Source organism: Notothenia coriiceps, unplaced genomic scaffold, assembly GCF_000735185.1.
Source record: "Notothenia coriiceps isolate Sejong01 unplaced genomic scaffold, NC01 NC01_scaffold00004103, whole genome shotgun sequence".
Lineage (NCBI taxonomy): Eukaryota > Metazoa > Chordata > Actinopteri > Perciformes > Nototheniidae > Notothenia > Notothenia coriiceps.
The window spans coordinates 153740-171559 of record NW_011336804.1 but is presented as its reverse complement, the minus strand read 5'-3'; the positions used below and the strand labels follow the sequence as shown (position 1 = coordinate 171559).

Genomic DNA, 17820 nt, shown 5'->3' with positions numbered 1-17820 from the left:
CCCCCCCTCACAGTCAGACACACAAGTCACAGTCAATTTCATGAAAGCTTTTGTGTGTCAGCTTCATGTCTGGTGTCTGTGGAACCTCACTGGAAAAGTCCACACAAATCAGTAAGTTTAATATTTCCTGCAGCAACGGTTTATTTGTCATAAACAGAGGACGCCTTTTCCTCTTGTTCACACACCCAGGGATAGCCCCTGTGATGGATTAAACAGAGAAAATAGTGCCACCTACAGAATGTAATTGACAGCTATTAACTGAATAGAAAAACATAAAAAGGGACCTTGTCTTTTTAACACTGACTAATTCACTAATGACACCTTTGTGAATAAACACGGTCCTGGAACATATTCTGCTTCCATGCACAGACTGGCAGATCAGTGCTGGTGCCGTCAGACCCCATGTGGGTCAGTGGTCATTTCCTGCTGCTGTCAATGCACCACCTGCAGTGCGCTGCAGGCAGTCTAGCTGTTGGGGCTAATCGCTAACAATTACACAGGGTCTAGATCCGGCGGCTAACTGGAGGGAGAAACCCACCGCTATTAATAACAAGGAGGAAAATGTGCCTGATGACACGTCAGCTTTGACTGTATTATATATACTCCTAACAGGATGGAACAATGAGAGAAATTAGAGACTTTAAGGAAATTGCAATGCCTGTAAGAATAATTTATTTTCAAACTAATATTTCACTTTCTATAGATATTTTTAAACCTTTGAGTTTGGATACTATGATTCAAAGGTCAGTGTATTGATTTTTTTTTCATACAAAGGTTATGAAAGGCAAGTTTGAATTAAAAACGTTTTATATCTGAATACAACACTTCCATCAACACCAAGTTATAACAGTTTTCAATTTGATTATTCATTTTATATTTGACTATTTTAGTTTGGTTTCAGTTTATAGGAAAGGTTTACTTGTATCTTTTTGTTAAGACCAGTAGGTTTATAGTGTCATAAATATGCTGGTACATATAGATACAAATGAAATGGTTGGTGAATGGTGTACGGCTACAATGTTTAATCATCCTTAGCTTGGGTAAATGGCATTTTATCTACTATGATAATAAAATCCTCTACGTTATTGTTTTTAAATTAAGACTTGACTGCATGTAAACATTTATGGTTCAATCTCAAGTTAAGAACCTAAATGAATGAACACCATGACAACACTGCCCAATGGAAAAATGATATACACTTCTCTGTAGTGTAGGAATTCAGGATAATAAATTAGGATATTAATAAACTACCTTCGGGCTTTTTACATATTCTATTTAAGAAACTCAGCAGGAGTGAATAAGTGAATGGTTTGTGGAAGTAAGAGCGCTGCAACTGATGTGTCCCTTCTTCCTTTAAATAAGCATGTCCATGCCATGTGTCTGGGCTCTTACCCCTGCCAGCAGGCTCTCTGGTGGAGTGGGGGAGACGGCCTCTCCGTCGGGCCCTTGGGGTGCGCACAACTGTGGCGACATGGTGGGAGACTCATCTATGAAGGGCAGAGTCTCCGAGCCGTCCTGAGACTTGCCGTCCTCCGCTCCGTCTCCCTCGTAGCCGTCTGTGTTGTAGTTAAAGTCTGCAGGACAGAGAAACAGACAGAGACATTATTAGCATTTCACCAGAAAACAAGGCCTGCTAGATCCAGTGACTCACAGACACCACTCATGATAACAATCTCTAGTACTTCTTCAGAGAAATTTGCAAGCATTGAATTCTCTCTTTACCCACCACTTATTTTGGTGCTGCACACAAGAACACAAGGAATGGGTGATACAAAAGATGAGATTTCTGAAGATTTAATTAATAGATGCAGACGGCATGTGATGATTCTTGGATAAAAGAAGAATTAAAATGGGACAACATAAAATACAAGTGGACTGTTGAAGCTTGATTTCATAAACGAACCAATAACATGCAACAGAAACAAGAGAATGAAACATTCGAGCATGGCTGAACTAAGGACTCTACATGTGACTTTAATATTTAGGTTTAATATTGTCTATATGTATCTCAATCTTTAGGTTTTAGGAGATGAACAACTTGTTTTGTTTTAGTCGCTAATAATAACACATCAAGTACTGTTGGAAATAGTTACTCTATGTTTCCATAGTAACACACTGACACTGTCCACATTTTACTGATTATTGTGAAGGTAAAACATCACAGGAAAGGAACAAAAATGATTGCTAATGTTTATCCACAGACAACGATGAAATATGCCCTTTGAGTCCACTACAAGAACAATAATCACATATTGTCCAGGATGTTCATTTTGTTCCCTGATTGGATAGAAATCCTGTCAATCTATCCGATAAAGCACAAATTATTATGTATGAGCTTGAAATAGGAGAAGTGCATGCACCAAAGCGAGTGTAACCATTATTAAAATAATTTAAACAGTTGTAAAAAAAAATAAGCAGAACACAATGATTGAAAAGCTAATAATGTGGGAGGGGCATCGCTGAGCCTCACTGACTGTCTGTAAAGTAGTGGATTCATACGCTTTTTACTTTAAAGTAGCAGACATTTTTTTCTAAATGATTCCTAGACAACTCAATAAGCCACAAACAGGACCTAATTGCAAAATAAAAGCAGGGGTCAAAGGGGGGGACAACAACACACATCATCAAGCTAATGCTAATGGTTGCCTAAAGTGGCCGACAGGCAGCCGTCTGTCACCCATCGTAACCCAGTCACTGCACCGCCCACCTGCCAATCAGAACATTCCATCCATCTGTTAGCTACCATATGGTTTATGTGTAGCTGTTGGGCAAAGTGTACACTTGGGTCTTAGCACACTTAGTGAAGCGTGCGAAGAAAACAGTGCTGAAGAGCTGCGAGATGACATGAGCAGAACATGAGACGTGGATGTGAGGACGGGGTTAAAATACTGAGGTGAGGTCAGTTGTCCCACTGTGCTGGGTTCATGCCATAAAAAAGATCTGCCCTCCCAATATCCAAGTAAGCGTGTGTGTGTGTGTGTGTGTGTGTGTGTGTGTGTGTGTGTGTGTGTGTGTGTGTGTGTGTGTGTGTGTGTCTCTCTCTCTCTCTCTCTGCCTCTTGTCCATCTGTTCCCTCTCTGACTATTCTGCACACCTTCTGGCCTCTTGACAGGCGAGTTTGTCCCAATCTGCCAAAGATGGGCGAGTGTATGTAAGCATGAGAAAACTGAAAATAACACACGCAACAACATAAGGCCGGGTGATTAAACACATTCATATTCAATTCAATATGATTCTGCTGCTTAATGTGGGAGGAGGATCATTTTAGAACCTCTCTCCCGGCGATAACTATCCTCAGGGTGTCAAAAAAAAGTTATTCATAGATCTAGCCTCTTCATTTTACCGTCAAAGTTTAACTTTACTCTTGAAATGTACAAAATACCGGTTTTTTTCCAGAGACGATATGTAATAATCGCCATCTCAATTTGGAGCTATCAATGCTAACCAAAATAGAAATTATTCTGATTTTGCAATAATAGAGCATCCTTACAAATATGCAAAAGGATCTGTTCCCTTTTTTTGAAAATAATTTATGCCATTATTCGTTTTTTATTTGCAGAAGTAATAATAGGCAGCAGAAATGATTCATAAATACAGTCTGTGCTGAGAAGAGTTCATCATGGAGAACAGAGTCACAGCAGTGAGCAGGGCACACTCTCTTACTTATAGTTGCCTTATCCAAGTACTGTCAGCCTTGTATGCATTGAGTGTTTATCGGTTAAACTGAATCATCTTGGTAATTGTGCGTTTGAATGAATCACTTTGCTTGCACTTTGGTCATTATTTCTGCCAATTATGTCATATTAGCAATATTAAAGCAGGACAGAGAGAAGCAGAGACAAAAGAAAAAGGCAGATTTTGAATATGTCTTGAAGCTGAGATTTTGGTCACAGATAGGTATTTACACTCAAGTCAGCTGATCTCAGTTTGACTACTTAATCTATTATTACTCATTGACTGAAAAAAGGAAGGGGTTACAGGTGAAATTCTCTGGAGTCGAACAGACGTCTATAGATTTGATTGGGCAGGATGTAGATACTATAACTGATGACACATCAGATAACAAAGAGGAACAGATGTATATAGAGAAGAATGGAAATCGACAGCAGTAAAACTCTTTAGGGAACAGCTTGAGCACAAGAGTCCTTTTTTTGTTTTTGATACATGAAGGACAAGTAACTGTATTAAGTTCAATGTTTAGCAATAGGATCATAAGCACAAATTGTTCCTGTTGTTAATGTTCGAGTTGTGATGAGATTTCTGGTTTAGATATAAGCACCAAATATGTTCCTATAATGTTGTCTTGTGGGTTTTTTGGACCCTTGAGATGTGACTCTTTAGGGATGTGTGCACCCTCAAGTCTCTAGACTATTTCACCGTTTGTCATCTACATAAGTCTGTCACAGCACTGTTGTTCTACAATCCTTATTAAACGCTGCTCCCAATCATCTCTAAATATAACATTAAAGTCGGTGTGCTACAAAGCTGTTCTTCCTCGCTTTGTTTCAAATGTATTTAGTTCAATAAGACAGGTTTTCCCAGACAAGAAGCTCTGATGTCACTATAACGTCACACATCAGCAGTCACAACACTCATTGTGTATTAATCCACACATGCAAATGTCTTTCTGCACACACTCCTGTCAGGTCCAAATGTTTGCTGCCTCCGTCAGTCACCCTACCAGATCTGTGCGTGACAAACAGTTCAATCAATACCGCACATCAGTCAATGCAGAGGGAATCTTTCTGTGCGAGGATCCAATCGGCCCCAACGTGTTTTTACTGCTCAATAGAGCGTTCCCCAAACACGCTTTTCACAGGGATGAAAGAGGGACAAGCTCAACATGACATGTGATTAAAGAGACGATAATGACAAGTAAAAGGATTGACCGAGGAAGGATTGACCGAGGAAGATCCTTTTGAGAAATCAATACAGCGACGGTTTGGCAAATACACCACAGTGAAGTGGACCTCCATTAGGCTGTCAAGATCGACCCACATGCTCACATGTGTCCAGAGGCCAGGGGAAGTGTAGTCAAATACAAGGGTGCTCTGATTAGGGAAAGGCAATATTAATATTAGATCTATATCGTCATATGAGATAAGACACTGTCTTGATGTAGTAATATGCTGTAAGTGTTGTCTTTTCCTGGTTTCAAAAGGAGCCATTACAGAAAAGTTGTAATTTAATTTACCTGACAGTTTTAGTTGTTTTTACCCAATTAGTCATTATATCCACACTGAGTGTTGTTTTTGATAAATGATCATAAGGAGTGACTCCTTATGATCATTTATCAAAAATCTCATTGTTTCTTTTAAGAAAGCAACAATAGTCAATGCTAAAAATATCACAGATATTTAATCAAATATACATCACCACCACGTCTTACTTCAGACTTACCATTGTTGGGGGAAAGGAGAGAACGAATAACACATGCAGCCTCGAAGAAGAAAGCCATTGAGGTGTGTGTTGTGTGAAATAAACACCTTCACTGGCAGTCATCAGTATCACCAAGGCAGTCGGGCGAACATTACGTCAACACTGACGTCCCACTGGTCTTCACTTAAAATACAAAAAACTAAACTAGTTTGAAGCTCACTCTTCTGTACCGCCCCGGGAGTGAAGTTGTTGTGGAGCTGATCACTGCTGAATACTTTTACTGCTACACAACTGTCACATAGCGCTCATTCAAATTAGGGCAATTCAAAATATTCAAAAAACACCTGCAGCCTAAGAGGAAGCAATATACAACTAGGGGTGTTGGTGTTTACAGTACATGCATGAATTGTAGGCAATCCATTTACTTACTGGCATATGAGGGAACAACCAAAACTGATTTATGTTAATACATTCAGTAATTGTCGATAATAGAAAGACAAAACTAAATGCTGGAACCCACACGCTGCTGCCAAGGAAGCTGGCTGTGGATTAGTGGAGTTTCCACACTTGGAAATTATTCAAATTGTGTTGATGGAAGGGTCTGTGAATCAACCGAGTGATGAACTCAGCGGTGGGAAACTATATTTAGAACTATTTGGATACGTGGTTTGGGTTGTTTTCCAGGTACTTAACCTGCGTCCAGTCTGTTATAAAATTGGGAACCAGGTACATGGTACAATTGCAGACTCATTTGTAAATGGTCCATTAAAAAACTAGACATGCATTGCATTGTCATCCAAAACCAGAAAAGTTTTTTAAGATTCCATCTCTAGCTGCAGAAGTCAACAGAATTCAGCAACAATATTCCTTTAAAGGTTTTCTATGTTAAATAAAAAGGTCATACCAAGTATAATACAAGGGCTCAGTATCTGACAAATGGAAACAAAGTTGACCCAGGAAGCAGAGACTGGCCGGACAGTCTCACAAATAGCTTAATAAACAGTGCATATAATCTATGGCCACTCCACTGCAATACATTCTGGTGTATTGAGACAATCCTGGCAATATTTGTATTTCCACTACAATGTATTTCTCTAAACTCAGTGTGAAATATCATTGTACACAAAAATGTGTATTAAATGTTAGATGTTTTATTAAACAAAAATACTGAAAAGATATGAAACTTGTGACTTTACATAATCTTTTAAAGTCAGTAACTCACAGGATTAAAAAACAAAACAGAAATAAACGATAAGGAAAACTGGTCCAAAAATGGTTTTGTTCCCGTTTTGTTTTTTTACTACTTATTTTACATGTAAAACCAGACACATTATCTTGTCTCATGTATTCAATGTTGTTCCCTCTCTGGACCTGTGTTTTGTCACTCACAAAACATGCTGTGTGTGTGTGTGTGTGTGTGTGTGTGTGTGTGTGTGTGTGTGTGTGTGTGTGTGTGTGTGTGTGTGTGTGTGTGTGTGTGTGTGTGTGTTCCCCTATGCCTGCTCTGCTGTGTCATAACGTAAAAATATAGTTGCATAACGGCTCCGTTAAATCTGCAGTCCCGTCCCTGCTACACCACCCACCACTCATGACCTCCGCCCAATGTCAGCTCACATCACACTCCCTGATAACCTCAGCTGACGGACGGCTCCAAATCCACCTGTCACTCTCAATAACCGGCCCTCGTTTCCATGGCAAGGACAAAGGCTGCCATGAAAACTGGCAGCATTGATGCAAATACGTCCTTGCACAGGTTGAGAGGGAGCCAGTTTTCCTATGTGTACCAGAAGACAAGATAAACTTGAATAAAACTGAAACAGCCTGAGTCATAAACTAGCAGAGAGTACACACAGAGAGAATACGGTCAGCTGATTGGTTGTTTGAAACTCCCTCATTCACCCAGACCCTCCACACTGAACAACAAACCTCTGCAGGGAGAATAAAAACACACCGACTCTGAATATGACACAACAGAAGAAATCCATCGTAGTGAAAATACCAGATCTATATGTTCATTACGGCTCATGTTTCAGCTTTGGTCTTGTCATGTGACCATATCCTTTATTTCTGTTCATCATAAGTAAACATCCATAATATAATATAGAGGCGTTAAGTGGTTAAATTGGTTTGGAATGAAGGTGGGATGCTGAGACTTGGCATGATATTAAAATATATAATATTTAGTCAGTTCCTATCACGCTCCTGTTGGTCAGTCATGCAAGTATAAAACATTTTAGATTAAGTGCTGTGTTGCATCGCCAACACCGGGCAGATGATTGACAGCTCCACTGCCAGGCGACATCACACAGAGGGACCCCTGCTCGGAGCTGCTATGGCATTCTGGCCAGCCCCCAGCTGTTTAACTATAATATTTTTTCAGTTAAAGCTAAGTCAGTCAACAAAAATGCCGGCTTCTATAACATCACCTTTAGAAGCAGACCAAAAAGTGTTTTTTGATCTGTGTTTTTAAGGGCAGGTTGTGTGAGGGTGTGGTAAGTGGTATGGGCGGTGATGTGACGGCTGACGGCAGAAATCATTCATCACATGGCCAACACGTCCACTGGGGCTGACAGTACCGTCCATCACACAAACACACAGAGACACATACTGAACAGCAGCAGGGACTCAAGTAAACATCAGCTACAAACCATTCTGCTACAAGTAAACATCAAAAACACCTGTGATAATGTATGCAAATGTGCACAGTTACTGCACCTGCATGGTGAGATAAGTCATTGCCTAGCTTTGAATCCACTCTAAAACCCTTATGTAGTGGCAGAGACAGTAATATTCACACACTTGTTTACGGATGTAAAGATATCTCTCGGCTGCGATTGATTGTTCCTCGTCACATGACAAGTGGAGCGTGCTGCTCCTTTCCAAAAGTTGAACTATCGTCAACTCTGGTGGCCCGGGGCGCGCCCTGGTTGTGCCTGGCTGCACCTTGAAAAAAAAAAAAGGCACTTGAGAGTGGCGGCGGACCACGGCGGGCCATCGCTTTCTCGTTTTGCGAGCGTCTCCATTGAAATGAATGAAACCTTTACCGTCCCTAAATAGTATCATTCATACTTTTTTAAGCTATTCAATAAAACGACAAATAGTTGTGGCTATGTTACGAGAACTACAACCCTACAAATGAATGGATTAAACCTTTAATCTGACATTACATTTGGGAATGTGTAAATTAATGACTGAGGAACCAACGTTTGTTAGTTTGTTATATGATTTTCTTCGTAAAGAAAACACATTTGATGTTGAAAGTATCTAACAAGCACAGGAGTGAGAAAATTCCCAAAACAAAAATATCTGTGATTGGCTGCATTGTAACAAAAATCATATTGGCAAATAAAAAATAATAAGTGTCAGGAGAAATCTAATGTTTCCCCTTGCTCAGCAACTAATGTGAAGCTGTCCACTCTTAACCCTGTATTCACCAGTGGTCTTCCAATGTAATCTGTGTTTGCAGCCCCCATAGGATCTGATGTATACCGTCATTTTCTACCTACTGTACAGGAGCTTGGACAGTTTTTTGCAAAATTGTGAACTAATAAAGACGGGGGAGGAAAGGTTCCTGCTGCAGTGAGAATTCAATCGGGGTAATGTGCTGCCTTGCTCAGCATTATTTCCTCAGCAGAAGAAGGATTACATCATGCCCTGCAGCCCGCTAACACTGTGTGGGCTTCGCTGCAAACTGCCTCTGTGTCGAGCACACAGCTGCAGTGAAGGAGTGCACACACACAAATACACACACTGAAGTAGAGATCTGTGTTTACAAGGGCTGTTGTGCACCTGCACATTTCTTTAGGGAGCCCATTAAGAAAAAAAGTGTTTGTGAGAGTCTCAATGCGTCTGCACATGTTTATTATTCAACAGTCTTCTATTGGCTTTTTTTATTGTTTACTGTATGTGTGATTTTATGTGTGTGTTCTGGGTTGTTGACAAGATATTCCTCTGCGTCTTCAGCGCCACTCTCAAAAGCTGCAAGAGAGCTGAACCATAACAGATCCAATTCTCCCAAGACCAGATAAAAGACAGAGAGATACAAAATAAAAAGGCGAGAGTGCTGCCTCCTGCTCAGCAACTGGTCCTCCTGGCCCTGTGGAGCCATGACAAGACATCAGAGGCTTGACGGATGTGTGGTCATTGTGTGTGTGTGTGAGAGAGAGAGAGAGAGAGAGAGAGAGAGAGAGAGAGAGAGAGAGAGAGAGAGAGAGAGAGAGAGAGAGAGAGAGAGAGAGAGAGTGTGTGTGTGTGTGTGTGTGTGTGTGTGTGTGGACGGAGTACATGTAGGCTTTTACACCTCCCTGTCCCGCGGTCATCAATCCAGAGGCGACACTGGGGAAATTAAAAGCCTTTATGAAGGTCTATCTTTCCAGCCCGGGCCTGTTACTCCACTCATCAACATACAATATTTCACCAGCGGCGCAATGACACGAGACTCTGAGGACAGAACCAGCAGCAACACAGCAGCACTGGAAACCAATTGATTTCTACCATACGCAGATGATAGAACGTAGAAAGAACTGTACAATTAAATATGGAGCTTTGATGAGTGTATAGACAGATTTGATTTAAACTTTTAGCCTGTAAAACGATTCATTGCAAGGTCTAAAATAACATTTTAGAGAATTATCCTTTCCAGTCTCTCAAAATCTAAGGTGATGTGTTCAGATCTATTTGTCTCAAACATACAAATATTACCTTAACATGAAATATAAGAGAGAAATTAGGAAATCTCCATAATCCTGGCTGAAAACCGCATTTTGTACTATTTTTAAATAAAAGTGTATTTTGCGACTAATGGAAAGTTGACATTTATATTTCTTGTTTATCAATTAATCAACTTCAATTAATATAAGAGTTGGAGCTCTAAAACAGAAGAATATAAGGTTGTTCTATATGATTTGCTCAGAACTGTCCAGCTCATGCAACCTCAGTTTAAGTTACTTTACTTGACAGAAATTACCCCTCTAAATAAAATACATCTGTAAACCAGGCGCAAGAATAAATAGTGCCTCCGAAGTCACTCTTGCCAGAAAAATCCCAAAACCAAAAGGTAAAACTGTCAGATGAAAACCGACAGCTGTTAACCAGAGATGCAGATGTGGAGCGACAGACTGTGTTCTTCACACAGCTCCCCTAGGAGCCATCGCAACCAGGATCAATCCAGTTTAGGAACCAATCAATATGCAGCAGGCACACCCACCTTCCTCCTTATGCACACACACACACATTCAGACACACACATAGACACACACACAGACCCTTAAACAACCAGAGACATGTGATTTAACATGCAGCCACATGTGCACACAGATAGCAGATGTTTGGAGAGAAGTCCTGCTTCACAGTATCAGTTTCTGTTCTGGCCTGTTGTTGGAACCTATTAGCGGTGTAAACAGATGTTTGTTACACGATGGTTGATAACCACAGAGCGCTATGGAAGGGATGCTTAAAGATTTAAGTCAATTTGATATCTCAAATGTTTTTTTAATCCAATTATCCTTTAAGTGGGATCCTTGAAAAGTAAATGATCATGAAATAGAGAAGTTGTACCCTTTTACAAAAGGCTCTTTATCTGCCTTTGATATATTATTTTAGATCAAATTGAATTGAAGACAAAAATGTTCTTTTATGCGTATTCTGTACAAGTGATTTGTGGGAGAAGTAGGCGAAGTTGCTAGAATCTTTTTCAATGAAGTAGACTACTTCTTAGTTGAAATCTAGTCAATAGCTATTACTGATGATATAAGCTATGCTGGATACAAGTTGAGAGCTTTTAGAGCTTAATGCTCTAAAAATAACTATTGCCAGCTACATGAATTTCACTTGAATGCAGGATGTGGTAAGTAGGAACAGCAAAAATACAAGTCTATTTGCTGTATCATAGAGTGGTGTGAATGTGTAATGCTCGCCTTCCACAGGCTGATGGCTAACAGGGTGATGGCACTGTGAGTGAAGGCTGAGAGGAATCAGATTACTTCTGCGAGTAACTGTGATCCAATTTCACAAAAGAGAAAGGACATTTTAACTTGTACTTATAATAATTCAATATATAGTCTTTATTGAGCTCAATCTCATTCTATTGTATAGATATAATCCACAAGTTCTACCTGTGAAAAAGAGCTGCCTTTTCTAGTGATTCAGATCCAAAGTAACAGCTATATGTCATTGTGTGCATGTGACAAAGGTAACTTTGTCACTGTGGACTGACGGCTTCGGGCCTTGTAACTCAGCACTTTAGTGAACAGTTTTGCACTTTATTAGCGTGATTGCACAGTACCGTTTGGCATGGCATATTTGCACATTTTATATAATTTATACTAGAGATGTCCCGATCCGATCACGTGATCGGGGATCGGAGCCGATCACGTGATTTTCAAAAGATCGGAATCGGGAGAAAAAAATCGGGGATCGGGATTTTCTTTTTCTTTCTTTTTTTTATAAATACTTTTTTTTAATTTAGTATTCAATGTTACAAAACAAAAAGGACCATGTTCAAGTCTTAAAGTCATCCTGAGGCCTTAGTTTTGGTTTCAAATTACACAACATCATGTATGTGTTGCTTCTTTGGGGCTTGTTTTCATAGACCTGGTTGCTTATTTCTCTCAAATCTGGCAACAGAGTGGGCAGGGCGCAGTGTCTAATTGTAGTAGTAAGCTAACAAGTACTGATAAGCTTTATTTTGTTTTGATCCAATGCTGCACAACTGAACTGATCCAATGCTGCTGTGAAAAAAATAAGCTATATCCATGTTGGATAGAATATCCAATTTAAATAAAAACAATAACCTTAAGGGACAACTTGAATGCTTTTTTTTCCTCTTAATGCATTGCATAAAGATCGGATCGGGAAAAATCGGTATCGGCAAATTGTCGAAATCAAATGATCGGAATCGGATCGGGAGCAAAAAAAGGTGATCGGGACATCCCTAATTTATACTAATTATTGAGATAGTATTTATTAAAGGATTAAACCGTATTAATTGAAATATCGTCTGGCAGGTGCTGGTCGGGTCCTCGGCTCAGCCTGAAAAGATAGGGGAGTTAACGAGAGCGCCGAAAGTGCTTATGCTGGTGTAGAATGACAGCGATTAAGAATAATCTGGGTGCAAATAATATGTGAGGGTGTAGAAATCATAGCGTTAAGTGGCATTAATTGTACAAGTGCTGACTGCGTTTAGTTGGGTTTGTATGTGTGTAATTCTGTTCAGTTATTTGTTCTTGTTTGAAAAGTGTTTCCCCCTCCCATTATGTCTGTTGCTGGATTGTGTGCACCTGGTGCCCTGTGTTGTCTCCTCCCCCCTCACCTGTGTCTTGTTGGTTTGATTGGTCTGGGTGTATTTAGGCTCTGTTTTTCCTGTCAGTGTGTGTGAGGTCCTTGTGGCTGCAGGATGTGTTCAGGGAGAACAGCAGGATTGAGGCTGTGAACTATGTGCACATGATTTTAATAAATGCCCACACCGGGTTATAATTTTGGACGTTCTGCCTCTACCTCCTTGCTTAGTCGGGCCGCTCAATTGTCAGCTTCACAGTGCACCTTGCGTTTCAACAAATAGGACTTCCTCCCTCGAGATTCTACCGGCTTGATGCTACAGTAATGCTAAATGATGCTAACTACGACGATGTCAAGATGTATGACAGTGTGTGAGTCATCCCTCAGACTGATCAAGAAGATAATGGATAGGCTCCCCGGATAGAGCTAACCACTGTGGTCTGGAAATAGGCAGAGCCCACTTTAAAAAAGGTCAATAAGCTAAAGGACTCCCACACATTAGTTACTGGAGGGAGAAAGGAAGGCGAGAGGAGGCTCAGACTGAGAAGATAAAAGGAATGGGGGGCTCGTAAATCTTGAGCGCTGATGGAAGATGACAGAAGAGTTGCCAATCTAACATCAAACATCTGACCCAGGCAGAAAGATGATTTTATAAACGTGTTACACTCTGCTAGGATAAGGGATTGGAATTGATTAGATGTGGTTGGTACCATGCCAATAGCTATTGGGTCTATCGGTCCAATTCTTTATTGATTCCTCCATCAATTTTCTGAAAGAATATTTAAAGTTATGGCTTGTATATAGATGTTGTTAGTCAAAGATACAAATCTACCAAACGTGTCTAATAGGGAATACAAGTAGCCCTGTTGTCATATTTCTTTGCGAAATACAGTCATGCTTTGGAACTGTTTCTTCATTTGTGCCATGACTCCTTCTTGTAGAGTTTCAGATCATGAAGGCTGAGTTTTTGGGAATGTGCAACCCTCAGAAAAACACAATGATATATACAAAAGGAATTGATCACTTCTGAGGCATACGATTCCGATGGACCAGACGATTTGGAACTGGTTTCCAGTCTCGTGCTGAGATAATGCTAATGGGGATGTCCGCCCATTATCCACTCTACACCTCAAGCACACACATCCAGAGCACTTAGCTGCCAGAGAAGAGTCCGGTGAAATGCAGGATTGTCCCTGTATCCCACAAACGACACACATCTACCACAGCTGCATATCTTTACGTGCCATATGCCTGTAGGAAGCGAGAGATAAGGGCCCCCTCCACTGCACAGCCTCGAGCATGAATTGCCATTACCCCCAAACCCAACGTTACCATGGCAACCAGCCACTATACATTGTAATAAACTCGCTTTAATCCCCAAGGCTGGGTCTGGTTGGATACAACCCACTGCCTCCTTAGATTAGGGCAACCACTGTCATAGACACACACACAAGGTCACAATCAAGTGCACACACACAAGCATCTACCCAACCTCCAATAATCCACAGCATTTTATTTCCTAACCCCACTTCCCACCTTGTGCCTCCATCCATGTGTTTGTAAGCAGGTAATGTACTAGGAAGTCAATCCTCCACATAAATCACTGCGAACACACACCCACGTTTGAGTACGGTACAGCAGATGAACTACTGTGTGGGCATCTACACCTCAGCGTGCAGCGGTACCCTCTGCATTCGTTCATAGGCACGCACTAATGGAAAGTGTATCAAACCGTGCAGTGAAACAAAAGAGCTACAATGAGAAAAGCTATTAACATGCAAGCGCCTTCACAGCCCTCGAGGCAACCCTGGCAGGTATAGCAATGTCTATTTATTGCACTCTCCGGCCTAATTACAGGAGTATGATGCACATTGGAAGCATGAGTTAAATGCAGCATAGGTCTGTTACAGATAAGCTACTCACTTAGATCAATGCTTCACATTACAATGATCAGAAATGTAAGGAGATAAAGAGCAACTCTTGATATAAAAAGGAGAGACAGCATTACAGGAGTGAGGACAAATATTGCTTGAACATTTTGTGACAAAGAAGACTTCATCTGGAAATTAATTGGGGCCAAAAAGAGACATGACTATAGAAACTAACTGGCAGTGTGTGGGTGTACACTCCAAGTGAGACTACATAAAACTTCCCTGCTGTGTCTAACTACTTAGACTTGGGCTGTATTTTAAAAAGGCGGGTTTCAGATGATTTGATTCAAACCCAAAATGGAAGAAATGTGTAAGATGTCCCTTGTAAATAATATGCTATTGTTAAAGAAAAATCTATCAAGTGCGTGTTAAATGATGTATTTGTGATGACCTGGAAATGTTCAAATGAAACTGCTAACAGTCTACCACAACAGCATGTGCATACCAAACTCACCAATCTGAACACTATTGCACATGATTGCACCATACCAGGCCATATTTTTCAGAGGTTTTCTTTGTGGGAATTCTTGCAGGTTTTTGGACGGCAGAATGTGTAGAAGATGGGAATCAAAACAGGGGACATTGCGGTTCAATATCATGCGTTGTAACTACTCTACTACACCCCTAGTTTAAACAGAACACATTAGTTGTCTCGTAAAATCTTTTAAATACAAAATTGGAATAACTGCACACTTATAATCAACAGTATTGGCTAACTGTGTGACTAGGACAGAAGTAGAGAAAGAAAAAGCTTCAGCAAAAAGAGCTGGAAACAATCCAATGCTGTGGCAGCTCCTCTGTCCCTCGAGCATTGATGGCAGGAGAGCAGGTATAAAGAGAAACACCTGCTGTTAACAGGCCTCTCTGCAGGTTTCTCTCTCAGTGTTTGCACCCATTAGCCCAGTGTTACTGCTGTATATCCGCAAAACAGTAGAAACTACAAGTTGTTGTATGCGTCACCGAGCCTGCTGTTTTCCATGAATCCAAACCATTACACAGCTGGCCTTAGCAACGTTTATGTTCAGAGTTTATTTTAAGAGATTTGTTATTGAACGAAGTGATGCTGCATGATGCCTGATAAACGAGACACAAAGCCATCTGGCATGAGTGTGTCAGCACACGCACACACACACACACACACTAGACTGGCAAGAGACCTTGTGGATACCACTTCATTGATTTGGAGTTTAATCCATCTACAGAAGGTCACAGTTAAGTGCTGAATAACAAGTGGACAGTAATTTGAAAGAGTGGCCTTGCCATGGCAATCATAGTCCGTTATGATGCCAGCGTCCTATTTAAATAGTAGAGAGGGAGCGAGTGAGTATAGGAGAGAAAACAACAGCAAGATGATAAGCACACATCAATAAATAAACTTAATTGAGTACTCCTTACATTTACAACAGATGGACAAATGTAAATGATAAATGGACTGTACTTATATAGCACTTTATCCAGTCTTTACGACCCCTCAAAGCGCTTTACATACTACATGTCATTCACCCATTCCCACCCTTTCATACAGAGCAGTGTACCTTACTCTAGGACCTAACATTCACACACATTCACACACCGTTGGCCATGCCATCGGGAGCAACTCAGGGTTAAGTATCTTGCCCAAGGATACATCGACATGTTGACTGCATGGGCTGGGATCGAACCAACAACCTTCTGGTTGAAAGACGAGTGAGTTTTAAACCATTTTAAACCTGTAGGTTACAAGCTCACTCAGGCATCCCTTAAAATTACAACTAAAGTACCCATGATCATAGTTCATCTCTTCACGCTGTAGTCTGTTCAACATTGTTTCATTGCTCAGCACTACCTCAAAATACCTTGCTCTAACTAGTTTTATGTCTATCCAATAGTGGTTCCCGAGTCAAATGCATTTTTGTATTTGGTCTGGCAAAGTCCCACCCAAGCCCCCCCAGAAGAGGGACACTCTTTCAAGCTAATTTTCCTAGTGGCCAAACAATGGTTATAAAACTTTGTCAAGTAATTCCATTGCTTTACAATTCACTTAGGCACATCTGTAAATCAGCTTTTTTTTGTCTTTTTTTTTTTTAGGTAAACCGACTAACCAGTAAAAACATTTGAATAGCCCATATTTAAATCATTAGGTCCTAAAATGTGTTAAATGCTCTAAAAGGAATCCAGAGTTATATTCCCTCTCCATGAATATGACTGAGCCGAGATTATGGAGTGGATTGGAGGCGGGGTTTAAGGAAAAAGAGTGTGCAAATGCTCTCGGGGCCCATTGGATGCGGAAGATCGCCATAGGGAGGATTCAGGTATTTTTGTTCTCAAGCGTCAGGGCATTTTGGCTTCATGTGCCACATCGTAAGAATTAAAGGGTGCCCGCATACAACGCTGTATCCAGTTCTCTATACATCCATGGTCATACCACTTTCCATGAAACTCTTTACAGATGCATTAACCCTTCTAACTGCATGCACCTTTCTTTTTCTTATTTTTTTCCCCTGCTCTCTCACTGAGGGTCTCTTTAATGCCAAAAAAACGACCTGGCTGCCATAAAACAACCGTTTACCAGCAGAAAGATGACCTACTGACACCAGAAGGCCACCCTTTACCGAGGCAATTAATCTTAAATGAAACCCACACAGATATGCATGTAAACATATACACACACACTACACAACAACATTGGGAAAGAGAGATGCCTACCTCCAGGTAAATGGATTCTTGGTTTGACAGCTTCTAAAAACAGGCTTTGAACATGCGACCAAACATTTATAGAGTGAGATTTATATCCATGATTTAGGAGTGCAAGTCGATTTAAGAAACCTAAGGTGACCTATATGTGTTTGCTCACCTGACTCTGTCTGGTAGACTCGTCGTTGCTCGAGTACATCCATCAGCCCTCTCTACTCATAATGGTTTCATCTCCCTTTCCTGTCTCCCCCTCTCCTCCCCTGTTTTTCCCTCCTCTCCTCTCTTCCGCTCGACTACCCTGAATGCTTAATCGTGGCCCCTGCCTTCCGGGAGCACGTAAACACGCCAGCCGCACCATTGGCTGGGCACAGTGGTGTTACTCTGTTTCGATTGGCTGAGGGGAAGGGGCATGGGTGGCAAAAGAAGAAGGGGTTGGTGGTTACCATAGCCCTACAGGATGACTTCTGTCCATGGTAACACACACACACACACACACACACACACACACACACACACACACACACACACACACACACACACACACACACACACACACACCCCC

The 17820-nt window shown here is 40.9% G+C and overlaps 1 protein-coding gene across 1 annotated transcript in view; it reads right to left on the bottom strand.

The window, feature by feature from the left end:
• The window catches only part of LOC104942051 (active breakpoint cluster region-related protein-like), a 36703-nt gene extending 19194 nt beyond the window's left edge, over nt 1–17509 (bottom strand). Inside the window, exons 1-2 of the mRNA XM_010767246.1 lie at nt 17419–17509; nt 1393–1574 (exon numbers count right to left, since the gene is read on the bottom strand). Coding sequence (XP_010765548.1) covers nt 1393–1574; nt 17419–17461 — 225 coding nt within the window. The 5' untranslated portion in view covers nt 17462–17509. The remainder of the gene's footprint in view (nt 1–1392; nt 1575–17418) is intronic.
• Between the last annotated feature and the right edge of the window lie 311 nt (nt 17510–17820).